At 44.5% G+C, this 24,313-nt stretch overlaps 3 protein-coding genes across 5 annotated transcripts in view; all 3 read right to left on the bottom strand.

The window, feature by feature from the left end:
• The window catches only part of PRTG (protogenin), an 85,698-nt gene extending 78,487 nt beyond the window's left edge, over positions 1-7,211 (bottom strand). The window contains exons 1-2 of the mRNA XM_049812559.1: positions 7,145-7,211; positions 5,897-6,199 (exon numbers count right to left, since the gene is read on the bottom strand). Coding sequence (XP_049668516.1) covers positions 5,897-6,199; positions 7,145-7,211 — 370 coding nt within the window. The remainder of the gene's footprint in view (positions 1-5,896; positions 6,200-7,144) is intronic.
• The window catches only part of PYGO1 (pygopus family PHD finger 1), a 192,916-nt gene that overhangs the window by 107,531 nt on the left and 61,072 nt on the right, over positions 1-24,313 (bottom strand). The gene's annotated exons all lie outside the window — the stretch shown is intronic.
• NEDD4 (NEDD4 E3 ubiquitin protein ligase) overlaps positions 21,805-24,313 on the bottom strand; it is a 63,559-nt gene continuing 61,050 nt past the window's right edge. For all 3 annotated transcript variants that reach the window (XM_049812799.1, XM_049812800.1, XM_049812801.1), the window contains 2 exons: positions 23,685-23,757; positions 21,805-23,605 (listed from right to left, as the gene is read on the bottom strand). In XM_049812799.1, the coding sequence (XP_049668756.1) occupies positions 23,503-23,605; positions 23,685-23,757 (176 nt within the window). In that variant the 3' untranslated portion in view covers positions 21,805-23,502. The remainder of the gene's footprint in view (positions 23,606-23,684; positions 23,758-24,313) is intronic.

Raw genomic sequence — 24,313 nt, 5'->3', positions numbered from 1 at the left:
GCTGGCTGACAAAAGGGGGCCTTACTGAATGCCCTTTCAACAATTTCTACACCAAGAAATGCAGAGAGAGAGGGAGGGGGAAGAAAGGGAGCAGTGCGGGGGGGAGCACCACACTGCAAGAACAGAACAGCATCCTTTCCTGCCGTGCATTGCCTTGCAAGTAGACAAGAAATCTCAATAATTTAGTGCACATATCACATGTATAACTTGCACCAGGTAAGAACCAAGTACCTCTAGTCACAGCTCTGAACAACTTCTAGCATGGTACCATGTTTTCCTTCGACATTTCTCACGTAGTTGAAGGTTTTATTAGCTACAGAGTACACTGCCAATAAGACTGAGTATTCCTTTAAAAAAGAAGCTGGTAAAAACTTTATACATTATAAAGTTACAGTGACAAAAACTAGTAAAATCCGTAACAGCTTTGGCCTTACTAGCTAGGACGAAAAGCAAGGGCACGAAACGCCTCAGTTCGGCACTATGCTTGACACAAATTTGAAACTGGAGTGTTGAGGAAACCCATAAAAAGCTCACTTCTCTAGTAACGTGGTAGTGGAAACGAACACTGCTCATGTGCACTAAGTAAAGTTTTATACATATTTTGTCCTGGCAACAATGTAAAAGCCCATCCCTTAGTCTGTAGAAGAGCTCTTCCAAGTGCAGACCAGCCATGGCTGAAAGAATAGGGAATGCCCTAGTGCCAAAAAAACCCCCACCAAAAACTAGCAGTTATGTCTTAAATGAATGTTGACAATTTCTTCTGTAAAAGTGTTGTAGAAGTTCAGGTCAAAAGATGTCTGGGGTAGTTCTGGAGGAGTTCTACAGGAAAATCCTACAAGAAAAAGAGCTAAGAAGGAAAATATTTCCCAGTTTTCTTATTTCTTCAGTGTATCTCAGTTAAAGAACAAAAATCTTACTGCTCTTCTTCACTGTTATCAACTGACATTGCCAACTGAGACATTAAACATCCTCCTCCTGCCTTAAATACTGGAATTTAAATGCACTAAGGATCAGCCATGTGCACTCTCGGCTTAGAAACTGATTCTCCTCTCAGGACATACAAATCAACTAATCAAAGCAATAGCAACAAAGCAGCACTTGTAAAAACCTATAGCAAGAGCTTCCTCAAACTGTCTGTTACCACACCAGTTCTACAGCATTAAGACTTAGCTATCTCTTTTAATACAAGACCATTGTCTACAACTGCCATTTGCCATTTCACTTCCACTTCAGTCAAAAACCACTTCTGGCCCCCAACCCCACCTTTCCATCTCAGAGTCTTCCCTCTCTCCATTACTATTTAAATAATTAAAACTACCTTTGAGCTCTATATGCATTTGGACCTGAAATGACAGATTCCATACAAAATGAAAATTATATTGTTAGACCACAGCTATTAATCCCTTCATTTAAGGCAAGATATTAAAAATAATTTTTAAAAAATTGGTAGCAGAAAGGCAAAATTTCTGCCTACGCACATGTTCCATAAAGGCCACAGTTTGATGAATGTTTACTTTTGCAACAGTCTACATTTCAGTAGCCTTCCCCTGTCCCCACTAAGCATTCCCACCTCCACATCATTCCTCTCAGTTACGCCAGTGCAATCACTGTGAGTGGCTCTGTGACAAACCGCATCAGGGAACTCATCTGGGTTAAACACCATCTTTTGTTTTAATTCTATTATTTTAACCCAGATCAGTTCCCTGTTCAGTTAGCCACATATGCAGCTGTGGAATGCAAGGAAGGGCACAATGCAAAAGTGGGAACAAACAGCTGGAACAGTTAAGAAAACATGATTGTCACAGTACAGAGTAAGGCTCAAGTGGATGCATGATTAAGTGCAAATATTTAAAAGCAGAGCAAAAGATGTTAAGGCATCAAAACATAAATATTGCCAATTATTGGCACAACAGTGGGACCAGAAGTCACATCACTGCCACAGCAAGTAAGCAAAATTACAAACTCTCCACAAAGTATAGCCTGCTACATGTAAAAGGCCCAGAGCTTCACAAACTGCAGTACAGCATGCACACGCAGTTTCCTTCCAGGAGCGTGTTCCCAGAAGCCTTCTGCTTGCATAACCTTTCCCTCTTGTGAAATGTAGAAACCTGTACACGAAGAATCGGGATTACATTTCCTGTAACTCACAAACATTAAAATCAATTCAGCCAAGTTACAAGAGAAAGGGTTATCTAGGAATGTTCCTACCCAGCTGTATATATCCCATCCAACCATCTTAGGACTTCAATTTCCACTTTTTGTGAAAAGGAAATAAACAATGAGCATCCTGTCCAATCACTGCTGAAAGCCCATGTTACTAGGTTCAGAACATGATCCACCTTCTCCATTTTTTCCTAATGCTACCTTATTGGAAGTCTAGCTTCATTTTTAAGACAGAATCTTAGCTAACTGCAGTTAAATAGTCATAATTTAAAAATGCAGGAATACAAAAATCTCAGCTTGTTTATTTTTGGCTGATTCAAAGTTGTACCAAAAGTGCATAGACTTTCTTCACAGTCTACATTTCTTTTACATTCCATTAAAAAAAATACCTCTCTTAGTAGCAATGGCAGGAGTAAGCTGAATTTTGAGTAAGTCATACTCTTCACTATCAGCATTTTACCCCCACATATTGCCTCACAAAGAACCACACTGGAACCTCCTCCTGCTCTTCCCCCACGTCAATTAGCCTACTTTTGAAGCAACTACCAGCATGTACCAAAATTAGTATTTTTACCTAAGCAATACCTCAGCCCCACAGTTTCCTTTAAAAAAGTAGGGGGATCTCACCGAAAAAAAGCCCTAAATTAGTAAAATTCTTTTGTGCATGGATGAGCAACAGGAAAGCAAAGCCTTGGGGCCTCTGGGGAGGAACCCTGTCCCCGCAGACCTACTCTGATGTGCTCGGGAGATAAGGCTCCATAGTGACACTTAAGGAAAGGCCTGCTCACATTTGAATTTCTGCATTCCTCAAGAACAATTCATGGCAATCACTAACTTTGCAGAGGAGCTACATGAAAGCTTTGGCCAATGAATGAGGGTCATCTGCTCTTTATCACAAGGGTAAACCTCATCCTGGCCAGTTTCTAACCTTTTAACCCTGTGAATTCTTAATTTGCACATGAATAATGGAATTCTTGCCACGAGTGCAACCTTCAGCTTCCAGTTCCTAACTTTAGAAACCAAGATCTGATCTCCTTGTGTGTTCAAATCTTAAACTCTTGGACAGATTAAAGTTTTTGATTTCCAAATGCAACACTAAACATTACAATTCTGAAGCAAAAGACAAGCTTACTGGCAAAAGCTCTGAACAGGCAAAGTAAAAGAACATCCTCACACCCTGCTGCTACCGCTGACTGAAGAGAGCATTTGCTTTTTTCCTCCAAAGAAAGAATGCCCATTTAATGCCTATTCTCTACCTGTTTAATATGTATAGTTCCTCCTGTACCCTGACCACAAGGTAATTTGCCTTCGCAGCAACGGACAACTGCTTCTAAAAAAAATTATAAGCCTACAAAATCCCCCCCAAGACTTTTAATTTCTTTCACTTAAAATATCTGCAATGTTCAATCAAGTCACGATAGCAGGCAGAAACACTGTAAAAATGAGATATAAGACTAATTTTGCACGTGTTTTATGGGCTTCAAAATATAACGATACAAATTACCTCCTTTCCTCACAGCTTTACAGTAAAGATGACATTCTGAAACCAGTCAGATTGAAATATGACTAAAAAGGAGAGACTGCTACACAGGAAAACTTCATGTCTGGCCACCAGTTAACCACTTAATCGCTAAGTCAACAGGTACTGTGATCCTTATGGATCCACTATCTCTTCTAGTTTTCCCCCAAAGCCATAGGAAATCTTTCAAGTATTCAAAGAATAAGAAACCTTTTGTCACAGTCTTACAGGGGAAGGGGGGGGGGGGGGGGATAAGAAAGTAAAAAAAAAAAGGAGGGGGGGGCTGGAAAACAAGAGTCTCACTCTACAGCATGCAACCTATTGGTTCACAACACTTCCTTGGTGAAAAATCTTTCATTATCAAAAAAGAAAACAAAATTAAATCATCTTTCTGGTGAAATAATGTGCATGTGAGACACAAACATATATAGAAGTTCAGTACTGTCTGAATAAAACCAGATACTACAAGTGTATTACTACGCTATACTACTATAGTGCTCTCTGTACTATTCCAGAAGTTCTCTGATACTAAGCACAGACCTCATCCTGCAATGTCTCAGGTTTAAAATGGCCTTCAGTTTTCCACAGTCCTACACACAGAATCCATCAGCTTTGCTTTACATTTATTAACAACAACAAAATTTCTATCCTCTTAAGAAAGGTTTTCTTCAGTCTATTAATGGTGCTGACACTCTGAAACCTAATGATATGAATTTAAAGGTTAATACTTCATTTTTCACCATTTTATCAAAAGTATCCAAGAACTGCTTAGTCTATTAACCCTGTATGTGAGTAAGATGCCATGACACAAAGTAATAAGTAGCCAGGTTTTTGAAATGGAGAGTTCACAGATCAGCCCCTTACAGCACGTGAAAAACTCGTCACTTAACGTGGAGCCACCTGCTCCCAGGCTGGTTTTCAACTGCCCAATGCTCTAGCTCACTGAACAAGGTATTTCACACCTTCCTGGGCTATCTTATGGACAGTTTTTATAATCAGTTCAGAAGCACAGAGGAAAAACTAACAAATGTTAACATTCAGACTTTTTTTTTTATGTAAGCTAACATACCAACTGTATTAACTAGTTTCAGACTGAATTTGGTAAAACTTGCAATTTACAACCAATATCAACTTTCCGTATCAGCACCACAGTTTTGTGCAACTTGCTACTAAGAACAGGGTTGAAGAGGTCAAGGGAAGCCTTTTCCTAATAGATTATCAGTTAAGTCCTATTACAGAGGGAACATGAGAAGACTATGTAAACTGTGTACTCTCTGTGTTGCACTTTCTTTGAAATGACTCCATGTACTTTTGGAAAGCAAAAAAAAGATAATGTTGTAGAAGCAGCCTACTGGCAGAGCTCTGCACTGGCATGGAAAAAGGCATGGCATTCAGTTCCTAACACACATCTCTTGCTCAACATGTTTAAAGATGCTAGGAAAACAGAGGGCAACACACACTCAGGGTCAGACTGTTAAAGCCATAAAGGCACTTAAACACAACTATATCCTTCACCATTCATCCAGTAGTAGGGAGTCACCCTAGAAACGCAACTCTCACTTCCTAGTAGAACCACGTAACAGGCCCTTGCGGTCAGTTCCAGAGGACCTTGAAGCGGTTCCAACAGGGACAGCACCTGCATCTGCTTGGCTGAACACACACCTCAGAAAAGCGAGGGTGTGGTAATATAACCCTCACGGTTGCCCAGAAAACCTTTCCCCTCTTTCCCCTTTCCAAAGACAACCGCCTTTATTATCATTCTGCCCTGCCCTAAGATGGCACAACACAACATCAAGCTACTGAACAAGGAATAATAACTTTTTTTATCAGATTTGTAGCTAACCCTTGTAAGGTTGCCTGAACAGGACTTGAGAAGCAAGAACCAGGACTTCTGTAGCAGGTTACCAGCATGGCTCTGCATCACCACTTGCTCTGGAGACCAGTGACCCGCATGAGCCACCCACACAAGGCACCGCTGCCCAAGAAGCTTCACAGGTGGCTGCGCCACTCTTGCCACATCAGGCACTCAAAGAGTTTTGCTCAAGATCTTTTAACATTTCAAAGGAAACAAAGGTTCTGTAGAATTGACTCGCTCTTTGCTTTTGTAATTTGTCTTTTTGGGTACATAATCAAAACAGTACGTTGTTGTGTGCTGTTCAGGGAATTGCTGTCACAGACTCAGGAGCAGGTTAATAAACAAGAGCTGGAACTTACTTGCTAGTGTGAGGTGGCTTTTTTGACTGATAATGGCCCCATGTTTGTTCAGAGCTAAGCACTGGTAAAATCCTTCATCGGAAAGCTCTCCTTTCTTTCCTTCCACCTCACTGATATATAACGAGCCATTAGATAAAGTGTAGATCCGTTCATTTTCAGATACTTTGCCTCCATTTTTCAGCCACGTAATAGTTATAGGAGCTTCACCACGGGCCTGGCAGTCTAAAACTACCGGATCCTTCCTTGACACAGTAATGTCCCGAGGCTCTTTCACAAAATACAGTTCGCTAAAGCACCACACTCCTAAGAGAGAGAAAAAAAGATTTCACCTGTGAGTATAGACATGCAAGTTACCAAGCACACTCATGAGCTGCAAGTCATCTCGCTGAACCTGCAGCACAAAGTAAAACTACAGTTATTACAGGCTCCGAGGTCTCCAAGCCCTCCAAACTCAGAAAACCCCTGGGAAAACCGTGGTGCTGACTCCAAGCGCAGTACAGAAACCCAGGCGCTTGCGTCCTGGTTTGCAAACGGCTTGTGTCAAGGAGCTAGAGAACCAGAGCCTCAAGCACCCGCCCAGCCGTAACCAGGGCTCAGCGCGGGAGGCGCTGGCTGTCGCGGTGAGCCCCGGCGAGCCCCGCAGGGCTGGCCGGCGGGCACAGGGAGCCGCTCCGCTCCGCCGCCGTCGCCGCCAACCCCGTCACCGGCGGGGGCTGCCACACAGGTGCGACCGTTACCGCTGCCGGGGCAGCGCCGCCCAGGGAGCCGAGGCGCCCGAGCCGCTCGCTAATTTTACAAGCCTGCCAAAGGAGCCGGAGCAGGGCGAGTCGTAAAAGGCTAATTTTACAAGAAATCGTTAGCGAAACCCCCTCCCCGCTACCCGGCCCCTCAGAGCACCCACACACAACACACACCCCCCCCCCCCCCACACACACAGCGGCTCGCAAGGGGGCGAGCGCGCGGCGAATTAACGGTCGCCCAGCGGGGCGGTGGGGGAAGTTACCCGCCGCGCGCGCCCCGGAGCGAGGCCCCGCGGCCCGCTCGCGCCCCCTGCCGGCGGGGCCGGGCCGGGAGCCCCCCCCACCGGGCCCCACCCGCCCCGTCTCGCGGCGCGAACAAAGCGCGGGGCCGGTTCCCGCTCGCGCCGGTCCCACCACTCCCGGCCGATACCGGGTAAATAGAACCACGTGCGGCGGAGCGGAGCCGGGGCGCGGGCGGGCAATGGGGCCGCGGGGCGGACGGACTCACCTGGCAGCGGGAGCAGCAGCGCGAGCAGCAGCGCGAGCAGCAGCGCCCGGCGGCGGAGCGGCGCCATTTAGCGGGAGGTGGCTGGCATGCTCCTCCGGCCGCCGCGAGAGAGACCGGTCAGCGGGCGAGGGGAGGAGACAGGGGACGGACGGAGCGGCCCCGGAGCGCCCGTCCCGGCCCTACTCTCCGCATCTCGTCTCCATTGGCCTTTGGGGAGGAGAGGGGCGAGGGGCAGGGCTGGGCGGGGGAGGAGGAGGAGGAGGGAGGGACGCCGCTGGACGGGGCGGGCCGCGGCGGACAATGCCGCCGGGCGGGGGGCGGTGGCGGGAGCCGCCGGCCCCGCGCACGAGGGGCTACGGGGTCCGGCGCCATCTGGGCCGAGCGCGGCCGGGCCCGACCCGACCCCTCCCCCCCCCCCGCCCGGGCGAGCGCCGGCGCTGCCCCGTAGACGCGTCCTCTCGGGCAGCGCCGGCACCCAGGGGCAGCTCCCCGGCGGCCCATCGGGACAGCCCCGAACCGGCCGGGCTCTGCCGGCTCCGGTACTTCGCGGGCAGGGGCTGAGTCCCTCCGGCCAGGGAAGGAGCTGCCGGCTCCGCCGCCCCCCAGGGCGCAGGGTTCCCCCGGGACGCCACGAACTGCAGCGCTCTCCTCACCGGCCTGGCGAGCATCTGCAAAACGTGCGCTTAGCCGCGCCCGGCTTTACGGAGGTTCTGTGCCAAAATTAGAGAGCTGCCCGCCCGGGGCATCCAACGGGGGAGGTGCTCAGCCCGAGCCCCAAGCGGCGGACCCTGCCGTGGCCGGGGCAGGTGCGGGGATGTCCAGGTTGGGCAGAGCACCCCCGTGCCCAGGTGAAACTGGCTTTCCCACACACGCAGGCTAGTTTTTGGATGGGAACTGATCGGAAACGGAGTGCCAGGGTGCCTGTGGTTCTTTCCGACCCCTTCGTGCAGCACCGATAAAACCGCTTCCAGATGGCCGTGCGGGGCAGTGAGCTGCTGCGGGGGATAAGCTGCCCTTTACTTGTCGCCACCAGAAAGCAGCCATAAGTGTAGCTTGCTGAAATGCAACCTGAACTGCAAGCATAAGGTTCGAGATTCATGCTGTCGACACCCTATGGACGGTATCATCAAATCAAATGCTGCCGCTATCAATTTAAGCTTTCATGTTCAGCCATGATTTTACTCCATGCTTGCAGCCAGTGATTTCTGAGCTCTTTTTTGTCTGTTCAGAGTTCTAGTTTCTAAAGTTACCATGTAGGAAGGCATCTTCTTACTCAGCAGATTTGCCCCCTGTTTGCATTCATTGTAAGAGCTGCTGACTTCAGTGACAGGCAAGTTTTTACTGCTTTTTGTTCCTGCCAGCACCGCAAAGCTCACAGAGCTGGGAGCTGGCAGCCAAACTTGGTCCCTTCTGCTGCATCATCACTGGGACTGGCTACAGCCTCAGTCAACGACTCCTCTGAAAGCCTTGGGGAGGAAATCAGAGCTATCTAAACACAGCGTAAGCCATAGTTTGACCTATATCACCTTCCTTACTTGTCAAAAATACATGAGCAGAAGAATACAGCTTGCTCCAATTTTAGCATGAATTTTCAGGAAAGGTAGTGAGGAAAGATTTGCTTTACATGCAAATCAGTTACCCAAAAGGCATCCAGTTTTACAATCCCTTTGCAGAGCAGAACTGCACATGCACCACTTTAGTGTCCAAATAGGAGCAAATACAGCAACAGGATCCACTTGACCCGGTATTTTTTAATCTTCCTCAGTGTTTTACTTTATCCAGTCACAAAAGTGTGAACTATGAAAAAAGAAAGTACCACTAGCCATTTTGTTTATATTCTTTTTGAGTATTAATGATTAAACGTTCGTTCTTTCTTGTGGCAAACTCACAACTTCCATCTGCAGCTCATGCTGGTACTGTACTCTCTCCTGCATTCTGTTGATCAGAAGGACCCAAATCTGAGATTTCCTAAATGACCTCAGCACATCTAGAAGACAAACACACCAAGAGGGAAGGCATTACCCAGTAACATTTCTACACCATGTGCTTTGGTCAATTGGTGGAGAGGCTGAAACTGTCCCTGGTTAGATGTAATGTTCTTTCCCTGAAGCCCTTTGCTCTGCACAGCAGGGTGCTCCTTCCTGTGCAGCACTGGACACTATCCCACCCATCCCAGGAGAGACACCTCCTTGCTCAATTCACCAGCCCTTTTTGAAGCAGGAGTTGGTCCTAGTGAACCAGGGGACAAAAAAAAGCCAACGGAGAGAGCAAGTTGTAGTTCTACTTGTGGGCTGGTTTCCATTAGCTGTGTCATCTGTGCTTACTGCTGTATTCTGCTGTGGTGGGGAAAGTGCTTTACCGGCTCCCCGAACTACGCTGTGCCAGCAGGAGGTGTCGCCTCATGAGATCAAATGCAATATTTGTCTTAAATGGCTTAAACTCCTTCTCACTGGAGCGCTCCTTGTACCTAGGTCTGGGCAGCTGCAAATACCAATATTTCCATTTTCACATTCCTGTTGAGCAAAACAAATAAATTCCTTAATAGAATTAAGCAGCCCTTTAACTAGATGAGCATAAAACTCTCTCTCCTTAATTTGTCAGAAGTCATTATTTTAACACATTTTCCAGTAATTAATTGGATTAGAGATAGTGCGGACTTGCAATAACATGTCTAAATTCATACTTCACTGCAGGCTGATAAACCCATTGAACCACAGTTTAAAGGCACTGCTAGCCATAACTTTGTCAAATACACCATGTTAGTAAATATGGAGCCAATAAACACAATTATCTACTTGGCTGACCATCTCACAGAAGTATTATCTTGAGAAAGCCAGAATAGCCATCCAGGATGAGTACAAGATACTGCCAGCCAACATAAAGAAAGCTATGCCTACTTTGTTGCAGGGCAGCAATTTTTCTTCCATCACCCACACAGACTTTTTTGGCATATGTGGGAAACTATGCAAACTTCCTCAGTTTTTGTAGTTCTTTTCAGACCCATATAAACCCTTTTGTATGCTTTCTCTTAGATTTTGGGGTCTGCAAACAAGCTGCACACTTCCTTCAAAGAAATAATAACTTGTAATACTTCAGCAGTCAGCTCCTCAATGCCTTAAAACCCAAATCAGTAGCAAGAACTCTCTTTGAAGTGCTACCAACAGCTGGAATAACAGCATGCTGTCCAGGTTGCTATCTGTAAATAACCTGATTTACCTTATGCTGCATTTCAGCCTCAGCCCTGCCAAGCCCAGTTTATATGTTTTCTGAAAAGAAAGATTTTAAAAATCAGATTGACATGAAGAGATCTAGCTCAGGGCTTTGCTCCTCTGCTCTTCTGCGTGTGTGCGAGGGCAGCTGTCAATCTATCCAGGACTGCTAAACTTGGCTGGGGCCATAAAATCCAGAATTTTTGTCCCATTATGAACCAGCAAGGAGAGAGAGGAGCTTTCCAAAGGTGAACAAAGTCTCATGACCATGGTGTTTATACACATTGTCTGAAACATTACCAACACCTCTAGAAAGAGAACTAGTAGGCAGGACTCTTCCCTGGATCTTCCCTGGCATCATAGAATGGTTTGGGTTGGAAGGGACCTTCAAAGATCATCTAGTTCCAACCTCCTGCCATGGGCAGGGACACCTTCCACTAGACCAGGTTGCTCAAAGCCCCATCCAACCCGGCCTTGAATGCTTCCAGGGATGGGTGGAACGTAGCAGCCTCAGGAAAAGGAAAGAAGCTGAAAATTCACCTGTCTTCCCAAGGTGAACTCTGTATTTATGAGATCTCTGCAGCCACAAGCCCAAAGTGGAGAATGCAGTTTCTTTCCAGGTTAGAATAAGATTTTTCTGGTGTTGTACCACCTGTGTTTCTTTTAGCTTAAACCAGAAATAGTTCGGTTTGGTCTGTGGTTAGTTTTGCACTAAGCATTTCAAGCTCTACCTGAGACAAAGAATAGCATCACGTTAGCGCTCTCATCCCTGTGGTCTGGGAAAAGCCATTACAGCAGCACGGGTGGTGTTTGGCACGGCCACAAAACGCCTGAGCTGGGTGCCTACATGCTGCTGCGTCCCACCTGACTTAACAAGCTCAGAGATGAGAAAGTGGCTTTGCCCACATGATCCATTCCCCCGGTTTGGCTTTGCGTGTCTCTGCTCTAACACCGTAATGTTGTGGGACAGAAGAGGATAGGGATGAGCACCCATGGGTGCGAAACAGGAGAGGGGGGGAGAGAGCAGTTTAAGTGTCCCCATTGCCACATGTGCAAACACAACACTATCCTCAATTAGCTGCAGCCTGTAAGAGGCAGTAGTAGGGTCCTGGAGTCCAAGTCTATTTTCAGCCAACATATAATCATCATCCTGACTCCCAGCTCCACAGACTCAACCCTTCCTTGCTACCAGTGCCAGGTCCCACCTCATCCTCTGGCTCTGCCAGCAGGAGCTGCCAGGTGTCACTGCTGGTGTGAGGAAAGCCGTAGCTACAGGCACCCAGGGCAGAGGAGAGGGTACAATCACCATGGGCTGCTTAGCACGGCTGTGGCAGTATTGGAGCCGCCGTCATTTTTCAGGGCAGGCTGAGAGCAGTGGTAATTGCTGGAGCCCTATTAACTGCAGGGGAATTACGGCAATTTGCACCAGCTCAGCTCTGCCTTCAGCCGGTGGAGTCCTCAAAACCCAACTAACAGGCTGCCACAACCCTGCACTCCTGGTAGGGTGTCATTAACCCTTCTTCTCAGGGAAGCCCCTTTTTTCTTTACAGTTCTTGCTCTGAGTGTTTTTGACCTGGTGTCACTGTAGGCACATTTAGATACTTTCTTGTTTCTCATGCCCAACTCCCGACCCAATTACAACTGTATTTGCAGATTTACAATATGTTAAGCTAACTCTATTAAGACCCACTATACAAATGTTTACTTTCGGCACATTTGGTCACTTAGTGGATTCTTGCTTCATTTTGAACCTGTGTACAGTTACCATCTCTGTTGCCTTCTCAAAGGAGATTCACTCCTTCCATGAGCAGATGGGCAAACACACCTTGGGCTGAGCCCTCAGGATGCTAATGAACTTTCTCTCCAGGGAGCCTTCCTGTCCAGGAAAAGCACACCTCCCTGACAAAGGGATTTTAACACAGATCTCATCTGGTTATAAATCAACAAACACCGAAGTAAAAGGAGCACAATTATTTGCCACACTAGCTTCCCCTCTGCTGCCCGCCCCGCTCTTCCACAACAGTGCTCCACTAGCCCAAATTGGTGGGTACCCCTCAGCTAGGTTGTTTCACAGTGCCCCAGAGGCAGCCTCCAGACATTTACTCCCACCCCTGAAGGCTCATCACACCAGAACGAAGAGGGACCCTGCCATGACTTTCAGCAGGAGAAAGGACACCCCAACATCCTCCCCTGCTGCTCAAGATAACTGCAGGCAGTTCGGAGGAGTAACCTCACAGGGATCTGGCAAAGTGCATTTCTTCACTCTCCCATACCTGTTCACTGCGGCTGGTAGGTGTGAAAAATACCTAAGTATTTTTGGTCAGTCACTCTGCTCTTTCCTAGATGCAAACCATCAGGTCTTCTTGGTACTTTTAACAAACCACACAGCTACAGCTACAGAATTAAAGAGTACACACCTGAGGGCATACCTCATCCCAGATGCACTCTTCCCCTAACACACAACATAGAGCTCTTACGGGGTGGAGTTTGGGTTTACCGCAGCTCCATGCTCTCTCTTCCATCCCTCGTGTCACAGCTGATGCTCCACTGCCTGCAGTGAACTCCAGACACATAACCTGCCAGAAAACTTTTTTTTTTTCTTTTTTTTTCAGTAGAGCTTGTTTTCTCCTGGTTTTATCTCCCTAACTTGGCTCTTTGTAGTGTAAAATGAATGCTGAAACACCAAGGGTTGCAACATGCAGCTGACGATATGGCAATAGCATGGGACAGCAGCTGCCCTGACTCAGATCAGCCAAACTGCCATGAATGCTTCCCAGGCCAGGGCAGCCTGCATACTTCTGCCATGCCACCTAGGGTTCTCACACAAGGTGCTGAGCACTGTTTAATTCCTCTGACCTCAAGGATGCTCAGCACTCCTGGGATGTAAGCCCTCGGTGCTCGGCTGTCTTGGGGCCAAAGTGACAGCAGATGGGCAGCCGCAGCTGGAATCTGCGCACTGAAACATTAAGGGTTTATGTATATGTGGAAATCGCAGCAAGGAGCAGGAACGGCCAGCAGGTGGAGAAGAGCTGCCCCATAACCTGCATTTGCAATGTATATATTTTTTAATTGGCTCAGTACAGTCCCTTCTCTCAACCCTTTCCCCAAGAAGAAAACAAAACAAAATCTGGAAATGCTGCAGTACTGTACTCTCGATGTTATATTCCATAAATCAAAGTGTTAATACACTGGGTCGATACAATAAGTATCAGACCAAGAATAACTGAACAGAAAGAAAACATCTCCTAGGTTACCATTTTCTATGTTTGAGTCTACAAAGGAATCTCTTGAATCTTCCAGAGAGGCAGCTTTTTGTTAGGGTCTGTCTTGCTTATCGTGACGACCCACTGCTTTGCAGCTATTTGTTTAGCAACAGGCATGAAATACGGTCTCCTTTCATCCCTGTATAAGTTACCTTCATTCTGCTGTTTCAACAGGAAATAGGCAAATAATTTCTGCCTCTTTTCCTCTATATGTTTGCAATCAGAAAACAATTACCAGAAATAAAATAAATGAAAAGCAAGGCAAGCCAGAGGCTGACTAGCAGTTGGACATACTACTGAATATACCATGCTACAGATAGCTATTTATTTTTGCTGTGAAAGATCACAGCCCCTTCCTTTGTCTTTGCTTTCTCAGCTTGTTAACAATGCGCTCTCTCCTCTTATCTACAATTTATCCCAAGGAACTATGAGAAAGAAGGATTGGAGGAGGCTTCCTGCTGCTCTTGTCCCACTTCATCTCACAGAGACATAAGGAATTGCTGGTCAGGGAGAGGCCACTTCGGCCAAAGCAGCCTGTGCCCCATAGGTTTATCTCCTTGCTGCCAGCACAGCTCCCTCCAGTGCGCTGCCCTGTCATGGGCGAGTGATTGCCTCTCAGGAGTGTGAAGATAAACAGATTTGAAGCCTTCAAGGCATGTTCCCAGCACCTCCTCCCCCTCACATGCAAGCAGGCTCGTCCTGCAAACGCCCCCACGCAACAACACAGCTTTGGGGATGGGTACTGAGATGTTTGAAGGGCCACGCAAAACTGTGACTTACACCAGAATGGCTTTACCACGAATTCGGGCTGAACCGCTAAAGGCAACACCCCGGTGAAAGGAGAGAGCCAAGGAGGGGGTGAACCGAGGGGAGCCAAAAGCTGGGCAGCACGGGGGTGATTTCTTTTGATGCTGAAATTACTGCCTCCATCAGCTGCAGTTGCTGGGATTTTATCTCAGCTGGGCTGCAGGAGTCACTTGGGAGCCCACGGGGATTTCTCATATTTTAGAGGCTCTGGAAGAGCTGTCTGCCTGGTGCTAGACAGGACCTGAAGGCAGGAGGCATGGCTGATTTCAGCTGTGCTGCTATCCAGTATCTAATCATTACCCCAGGATTACATTTGCTAAATGCTAAATAACATTTTGCTATTATTTATGTTCAGATACCTCTAGAAGGTCACAGTGGGCAAATCTGGCACATGACGGAACTTGTATTGGGTAAATAATACATGTATAGAATACACACCATGTGCACACCAAAATGTTCATGCTAAGTAACTAGGAGAAAAGCGTGTGTGGCAGGGGAGGAAGTTTTATGACAAGTTAGTGAGTTAAATTGGCCTAATGTGCTCAGCTGAGGAGCAGGCCAGTGCAAGTCACTGAGTAGAAATCCCATCTGGAGAAGCTGGGGCCACAGGGGCATCCTATTCAGCATCAGTAAGCTACTGCAGCATTCAAAGCGTGATGCCTTAGCCTAACTAGAGAAAAGAAAACCTTCAACATGCAGAGAGCAGTCCAAATCCTTCCCCAAGTATTAAAACTCCTGCTGGCTTCAGGAGGGGCAGAGATGGACAAATGCCCTTTCCAAGGCATCCTGAGCAAGCTGCAGCCCCCTCCCTGTTAACACCTCCAGTGCAAGATACCAAGTCACATCCTGCAGCCCCAGATAAACTGATTTAGCTGCTTAGTCTTCAAGTTAGATACAGCATGATTAGGATTAATTTCTTTCTACAGTGACAGATCAACTGATCCAGCCTGCTTGCACCTTAAGAATCAGAGAGCTAGACTTTTTCCAGTACAAAAAAGTTTTTACATAACTGAAACATTGTTCGCTTTCCTAATTCAGGTTTCCATAAGTGTGCAAAAAATTACAACTTCACCTCTTTTTTGTTTAAAAATTTACAGACATTTATATAAGTGAAAATTTGATCTTAGAATGGTTTACAGTCAGACTTTGAATTCTCAGTGTGGAGAACAGTAAAAACGAATTATTTTGAAAAAAGGCATAATTTTTAGCTACATGTTAATAGAGCTCAACTGTATTATTTTTGCCTTGGATGAAGCAGCACCTCTTACGTTTTGATAGCTAACTTTTAATTACACTAAGAGAAGAGCAGTTGTAATGTTCTGATAAAGCACAGAGAATTATTTTTTACTAACCTGTGTAGTAATTATTCTGTGAGTCTCCAGCGCAGGATATACATGATTGCTTAATACTTTTTGCACAGGATGCCTATAATTATTGGACTGAGAGCCAACATATGAATCAACAGCTTCTCACTCCCTGGTTTTTGGTCCATTTCTGTAAGCCTACATAGAAAGGAAGGCATTTATTTAAAACTCTGCATTACAGCAAGCAATAGTACATGAACAACTAATTAGGAATAAATCTATTAAAGGATGGACAACTAATTGCTGGGCAGCAATTCACAGAACAGGGGAATTCGTAACTCCGTGAAATGCTTTCCGCAACTGATTTTATTGTATAATATATCATCATGAAAAAATAATTTATTATAGCTATTCAAAGTAAAGAAAATATATTCACAGAAACCACAGCTTCAGCTAGAGTAATTCCTAAGCTCTTCTATATAGCAACCACCCAGAAACTCTATTACCTGGGTGAAGGAAGAAAGCAGGTTTTCAGGGCAAAGGGAAGGCATGGCATGGCAAGGGTAACCTCTATTAAAGTGGCATAGTTTGTCATATCTGACAACCCACTGAAGAAAGTTATCAGTAGTTAAGGGCCTGACCCTGCATTCCTTAAGTAGACAAAAATCCCTTTGAAGTCAATGAAGCATCCTGCTCAGATCAGATAACTGTATCAGGATTTGGCAATTAATGAAAACTTTTAATTTCCTAAGTGATTATAAAAGGTTTTCCCTGAAAAACAACTACTACATGTTACTCACAGCAATTCTTTGGCAGTGTGGGTTTGTTTCCAGCAGCTCCTTGCAGCACAGTAACTGTTTCTCACTAACGAGGAATTACCAAAAGTCAGAACCACATTGTTTTCTATTTGCATTGATCTGCCTTAAGTGTTCTTCTCTAGCTGATGTCTAGTTGAAGGTTTTGACAGCTTTGCCTTCAAAAGGTCAGTAAGCAGTCCTCAGGGCAATTTGATTTAAACCTTTAGCATTTTGCATACTCCCAAGCAGCAATGCGTAGTAGGACATGTATGTTCACAGCCTCTGAAAGGTCATACTTCCCAGCCCTCAAACAAAACCCAGGTCGGAAATATTTCAGCTTGTAGAAAATATCAGAAAAGCTATCAGACAATTATGAAAACATTTTCCACTACATTAAACTCAAAAGGGCTTTAAGAGAAACAAATTGTGATGTATGTTTTTAGACTGTGGTGTATTTCAACAGAAAGTTTTACATTCTGTCACATTTAGGAAGGCTGCCTTATCTGTCTTTCCTCAAGAGGCATGCTCCCTTACTTAGATGTCTGTTTAGGTTTTCCAAGCCACTTTGCCTCCCTCCTCCCTGAAATCCCAAGCTTCTCTCTGGGATGAAAACCTGAAACCTACAATGCAGAATTTGTTTGAAGTCTCATTAAGCAAGAAACCTTAAATTAAGGACAGCTCAGCAAAACAAAACATTTTTCTTCAGAGTCACGTGGATGTAAACCAAGCATTACATGGAAGTTCTCCCTCATTATCCCCTTTGTGAGCTGTTTGTATTCTGATTAGCATGCTAATGATATATGTTCCACATAGAAAAAACAATTAAGTCTCCACTTCAAAGAAAAATGATTTAGTACAAGAGTACCAAAGCTTGTGCTTGCATCTTCTACTGATTTTGTGATGCCACAGAGCAATATGGCAGCTGTTAAGTGCTTAATTCTCATTTATAACAATGGAAGATCGTAGGTGTTGGTTGCCTTTTAAACATATAGACGTTTCAATAAGGTGCTTCTATGGCACCAGAGGTATGAATTCTTGGTAGTGGTGGTCCAAATGCAGATAAATAAGTGAGCTCCTTTCAGTTCACATCGTAAGAACTGCACACTGATTCCTTTAAAGAAGTCATTCATTAAAAAGCGGAGATATTAAACTGCCCTAAAAAAGCAGAATCTCATACAAAGAAAAAAAATTTATAAGACCGTATGTGAAGAACCCAAGCACCATGACAAACTAATTAATGAAAAACAGAAAGAAAGACACAAATAAACAGGCAGCATGAAGAACGACAGGCAGAAGAGCCTGGTCTCCTAACGATTGACATTCTTTTTTACCACACAAGAAATAACCAAAATGAAAACAGTATTTAAAACTACATATATTGAGTTTTAATTACTTCATATACATGTTATCATTGTAATTCTGTAATTCCCACTCTAGGGAATGGGTAAAAGTATCATGTATTTGCTAAGTAACATTGAAGCCGCACTGAAAAAAGTAGGCAAGAAAAAAAGGAAAACTGTGATGATCTAGGACATGTTTCACATTGATGGCATGCCAGAGGCATCTGTGGATTTCAAAGAGACACACACAGATTTTTGTAAAGACACTGTCAATTAGTGAAATAGCACCGAACTGTGCTATGGATTTACAGAACAAATCAAACGCCAAGGCACTAGGTAGCTTGCAAAGTAAGTTTAGTATGAAACAATGAGGTTAGAGAGGGAAAAATAGGATAGAGAAGGAAAATGAGTAGCCTACGCTCATATATTTTGCCTGGGTTTGATGCATAAGTACCCAATCCTGTCTCTAGTAAAAAATAATTTGTTTAATAGGCTACAGATGTAACCTACTAATAGTAATTAAAAATAATTTAAGTCACACGTCCTTCGAGCAGCATAAGTGAAGCCTTAGTGGTACTTAAAAGAAATTATTGTTTTACCTTCCTATTAACCCACAGCTATGCCTCATGACGCAACAAGGATGCTGAAGAGTCGCCTGTACCACCCTGAGAGTGAAAGATTTGATACAAATAACACCCAGCCTAAAAATCTGTCAGTTGAGAGAAAGGAATTTTGAAGAAAAATCCACAGCCCCCACTGCCCCAAACCTCAGTTACTGTTGAATGCTTCTTGTTCATACCTACAGTCTCATTTCTGTAACACCAGACTGCAAGCATTTCCACATACATGATAACCTTTGGAGCAAATGAGAAATTTTAGACAAAGACAATTTCAGACCAAAAGTCTTTAAGTCAATACAAATCAAATTATTGACCTCGATTGAAAATCTAAGCAAACCTCACCCACAGCAGTCTATGTAGACCTTTGAAGTATAAACCGTTTATACTGCAAGCCTTCGCTGAGGTTGATCTATATATTTTACCTTTTTTAGGGTAAATAAATTCACTTCTTTGACAGCATCGTATTTATTTATTCAGAAACAGAGACACCATTCGCTATACAATGGCAATAACTAATACACAAATAAACGTCGCCACCACCCTCGTTAAACACGAAACAGAAACGGCTTAACTTCGCCAGCAAAGTTAAGCCCCTGAAAATTTTCCAAGAGGTTTTACGCTGCCCTTGGGTGATCAGACCCCAACCTTCTAAGAAGCTTGCTGCGTAAATCGCATCCCGCTGCTTCCCGCCCCGCTCCAGGTAACGGTAAGCACCGGCTCCCGTCACGCTGCTGAGGCAAGGGGTGAGGGGTGGGAACCAGGACGATTTTTGGTTGGTGGGCAGAAAGCCGTTAACCGCCCCCCCGAGAGCGCGCGCGCGCGCCCGCGCCCTCTGGCGCGGCAGTCGTCGTCGCGGCGGCGCCCCCTGGCGGCCTTCCCCGGCGCCGCCGCTGCAAGGCGGCCTCCAGGAGCTGAGGCGGCGGCCGGGAAGGCACCAAGGGCGAGCCGCGGAATCATGCTAAACCGCCCCCCCCAAACCCAACAAACCCCAAAACTAAACACGGGACAGATTCTCAGTTCTATTTTTCAGGTTCTATAAAAGCCGGCTGGAAATTAGTATTTACCTGCAGAAGCCAAAATGAATGGCAGGGAACAGGTTTGCTTACAGCTCTCAGGCTTGGAGCAGCCCAGAAAACCACTACCAGACACCCGTGAATTTTCAGTGCAGTGTTTTTAAAGATGAGAAAAGTGAAACTGTTCCTGTTGCAGCCATCTTCTCCCTCCTATTATGGTCCAGTCCCTGCTCCAGAATTAGCATCTTGCTCAAATCTCCCCTTAAAAAATAGTTTCTTCATAGATCTATGGTTTTTAACCAGATCTGCACAAAATCTCTTACCAATGTCAACCCTCCATACTCCCATTTTTCAGCAGACTGGTATATTTAGCTCTTACCTACCTGGGAAATTTTCCTGCCTTACCCCTCATCTGGCACTGCTGGGTGTTAAAGAGAAATTACAGCGTTAACAGGTGGAAGCAGCTGTCAAAATCTCATCTGTAATGCCATAGTAAGATGTCTGCAGCTGGCACACAGAGCCACACTAGGAACAGTGTTTCTGTTGAAAAAAATAGGTAAGTGTTCATAGTAGCAACTTTGGAGTTGCCCCCCCCAAATCTAAGTGTATGTGCTTCAGGGAATACGGGGGTGTGATGTACAGAAAATAGAAGTACATTGGCACATGCAGCGGATCCAGGAGAACATCCCCCTGGTTGGCCAAGCTAGCACCCTTGTTTAACTGTTTGTGACCCCCTGCAGAAGCCTCCCAGATTGCACCCCCTCACATTGCTCTTCCCGCAGATGTCACGGAGTTTAGCCTCCCGTAAGAGCCAGGGTTTGCCAATCTGGAATTCCTTGAGATACTTCAAAGACCACTCTGCCCACTTCCTCATGACAAACAGGCAGCCTGTGACAAGTCCTCACCAGGATGTTTCCCATACTGATGTCTCCTGACCCGTGATGTCTCCTCTGACCCAGACCCACAAAACTCTGTACCAGCCTGTCACCCCTTCCACAGATCTCCCTGCATCTGAGTGGCTCCAGCCATACCAGCTGTGTCTCTTGCTCCTCCTTGTCTTCCACTGGCTGCCTGTGTGTTCAGGCACATGAGGTGGGCCCCCTTCAACCTGTGGCATCCTCCACAAGGGATGCCTCACTCCCATCACCCTGCTCCAGTAATTCGCACCACTGACCTCTCTTCTCTTACTTAACCACAAGCTGTTACCACCATTCCTCAACAAACCTAGTTTAAAGCCCACAGAAGGGACTCTGCACGCTTACCACCTACCACTTCTCGGCGTGTATGTTTGGTTCAGGCCCATCTGGCTCTGAATTCTTCCCTTAATGCAACTTGTTCCTTTCTCCATCTATTACAGCACCATAGCAATTTTGTAAATTCATATCCAAGGGTGGAGAAGAAGCCTTTCTTCTGATGCCAGAAGTCACAAGCTTCCAGCTTCACCCATCTTGGGAATCTCCATCCACCACCCGCCCATGTAGTCTCCAGTTGCCCCTTCTTACTCCCACTGCGTGGTTTGGCCTTTTGTCTGTACAAAGGTCTCTGCGAAGACCCTGATGACCTCTTGCTGTTCATCCTCCCCAATGTTACAAGTCTGCTTACTTCTCCTGTAGCTCTTTCATGGGGTGACTCAGTGCCTTGCCCACAGCTGAGCTCCTGCGGGCAAGGCCAGCCCTGCCCCAGCTCTAGGAAGAGGCGCCAGGTACTGCCTGTGGCCTCTGATGCTGCCTGGCAGCAGCATCTCCTTCTCCAGGAGCTTCCACCCACACACCAGGGCTGATTCCCCCAGCCCTGTGGTGCATCCCCATCACTGCTGGGCAGTCCATGCTGCCTGGGGCAGAGTTTCAGGGCCCCTTTCGCACACCTGCCACGCTCACCACTAAAGTCTGTTGGCTGTGAGCCTGCCAAGCATCTGAGAAGGGTGTTCCTACAGTAGGAGAGAGGAGCCTGACCCTCCCTCAGCAGCAGTCATCTGGCATTCCTGTGGGGCCTCCACCTTCACTTGTCTGCCATGTGGGCTTTCTAGACTGGCCATACAAAAAAGGCTCACAACAACCTACAGCTTTTAGAAAAACATGGTATTAATTTTTCAAAGACTGCATGTCTTAGGAGCAGAACACTAGGAAACAGTGCTGCTGTACCTCAACACCTATACAAAAGTAGCAGCATATTGTAGTGGAACTGCTGTCCCGGTCTACCTAGGAGTACTAAAATTACTGAATTCTTGCTATTTCAAGACTACCAATTTGCACTTCAAAGAACTGAGTCACAACTTACTAGAATAAACTTTTATTTACTGCTCTCAGGATCCTTATTTTATGCTTTATGCAACAAAACCTGCTACATTCAAATCTATACAGATTTACTGATATATCATTCATGTTTTACAAAACTGCATATAGATTTGGGAAAATTGTATAAGTTACCTTTATTTACATGTAATATTCTCAGCCCTAACAACCTAGTCAAAGAATAAAACAAAGTGGGATTTTAAATATCCCTTAAGACCCATTACATTTGTTACATAATTTACATATCTTTATAGAGAGATGTGCTACACTTCCTTCTTGCATATTTATAAAGACTGTGACTAAACAGAAATTTGCTGGCCAAAGCTAGGTACTGCCATTTCTTCAGATCATATTGGTAATAAAATGTTAAAATTGGAGCAAGCCAGGTATATAAACCAATTTTTATTTTTAGAACCAACTTCGCTAATCCTTTTAACCAGCACTTGCTCAAAAAAAAGTTTTAACATTAATACAAAAAATATCCACATTTACAAAAGAATTCAAACTATATTTATACGACAAATTGATCTACAATAAATTGCACATTGTTGGTTATGACTTTGGTTATACTGTATTAACAAATTTGGTTTCTAGACTAACAGTGGAGAAAAAAAATATAAAAATGCAGCTATAGAAACTAGCATAACCTGTAAACATATTACAGAACCAAATTCTGCATCTGGTTACATGTGCATAACCTCCACACAGTTCAGAGAAGTCTGCACATATCAGACTGCTGAATTTGGCCCAGAAAACCCTGTAAACATGTTCTTTATTGTTACGTAGTGCAATACTGCAAGAATGGATAATAAAGGCCTCTAACTACCAGTAACTAATACTGAGTGATATCCATACAAATTTCACTTTCAGATTAATTTGTTGCAAAAGGCTGAATTGAAAATATTATCCATCATTGAACTACAAATTTATCAAGAAAAAGTGATGAAAACTCAATAAACCAACGACAGTATACAAATTCAGACAAAAAATTGATATAATTTCTCATTACAATTCAGAATTACGCTGCTTGTCTGTTTTATATAAAAATCCTGGTTTTGTTACACTGTTTTAACAAAAGCAAGTTAGAAAAAGAAATCTAACAAATAAAATGTGTCAGCAAGTCAATGTTCTGCAAAATGATGGCTGATAATGCAAACAAATACTTTCCAATGCTTCACCTAATATGCTGAATTATAAGGTGCTTTGGGCAGATCTGTAGCAAACAGCCTGAAGCAGCACAGATTATGATATTGCATTACATGAAGTTTGTTGGTTTTGTTTTTGTTTGGTTTGTTGTTGTTGGGTTTTTTTTAAAAAAACAGTTTAACAATTTCAGTTGTTCCTCTTAAAGCAGCAATTCAAATTTACACCCCTGCCAAGATTTCTTCACAGTTTTACTTCAGTAGTTTACTGCAGGACAGTCTGATAAATACTGTAGAAGAGGCAACTGCTTAAAAATATTTTAGTTTTTTTACTTACTTGGCACTGGCCCATCCAATGTGTATATTGTAGTTATTAGCAAAGTACACAAAACTGTGAAAATGGCAAAATACATTTTCAAAAGTTAGTGAATTTTTAATATTTACTTATATTACAAGTGATACTATCAATAACCATGTGACTAAATACAACGGTAGTCCCTGGAAAATTCAAATTTGTTTGTAAACCTTTAAAATGAAATTGCAGCACTGGACTGATACAATTCATGTCTGTCTTAATCAACCCCATCAAAACCCTGAGTATTTTCAATCGCTAGAAGAAGTTTATCCCATAAATCTTCAAATGAGTCATATGGAGGCAAATCCAAGCGATTAAAGCTGAAAAACAGATGAAAACTCTTAAGTGATTTTAATCACTCTTACTAAAGGTCATAATTTACCTAAATTAAATGCTCACCAGGTATGAGCTCTTGGCAGTTTTTCAGGGGAACCCCACTGTTCAACTGTAAACAACTGTGGTCCATTTGAACCTGCAGAAAAGAATACATCAATTTTCACCCCATTATAAGATTTTTATAATTAGAAATTCAAATTATGAAATATTTTGGAGTTTTGTAATCCAGTTCTGACATTAGTAGGAGCCATCTATATGAAGCAAATACAGTCTACACTCAGTAATGGTCAATAATCCCAACTCATTTGTATTTTTAATTATTTCTTGCTATTTCTCAATTTCAAGAGACTTTCACACCTTAAGCTCAGAAGTCTAAGACCCAAATAACATATGCAAAGTAGCTGGCATGGAAAATTTTGTGCAGATAATAGTTTTATCGTGTAGAAGTTTTGCATGTAAAAATTTAGACATGTTTATCACAATGTGCCAAGTTATATAACCTGGCAGAAAGTATTTAGTGTCCACCTTTACCTGTGCAAGAACAAAGTAGAGTAACTGAGAACTTTTTGAAACACGGTGGCTGTATATGTACTCCAGGGATGTACACAGGCACCCAAGAGAAGTTTTTTGGCTAGCAAGTCCAGCTCCAGATATGCCTGTGCCTTCAGCAACTCTCTTAAAGCATGTTTCTG

This window comes from Accipiter gentilis, chromosome 10 (assembly GCF_929443795.1).
Source record: "Accipiter gentilis chromosome 10, bAccGen1.1, whole genome shotgun sequence".
NCBI classification, from domain to species: Eukaryota; Metazoa; Chordata; class Aves; order Accipitriformes; family Accipitridae; genus Astur; species Astur gentilis.
This window is presented reverse-complemented; position numbering and strand designations above follow the sequence as displayed.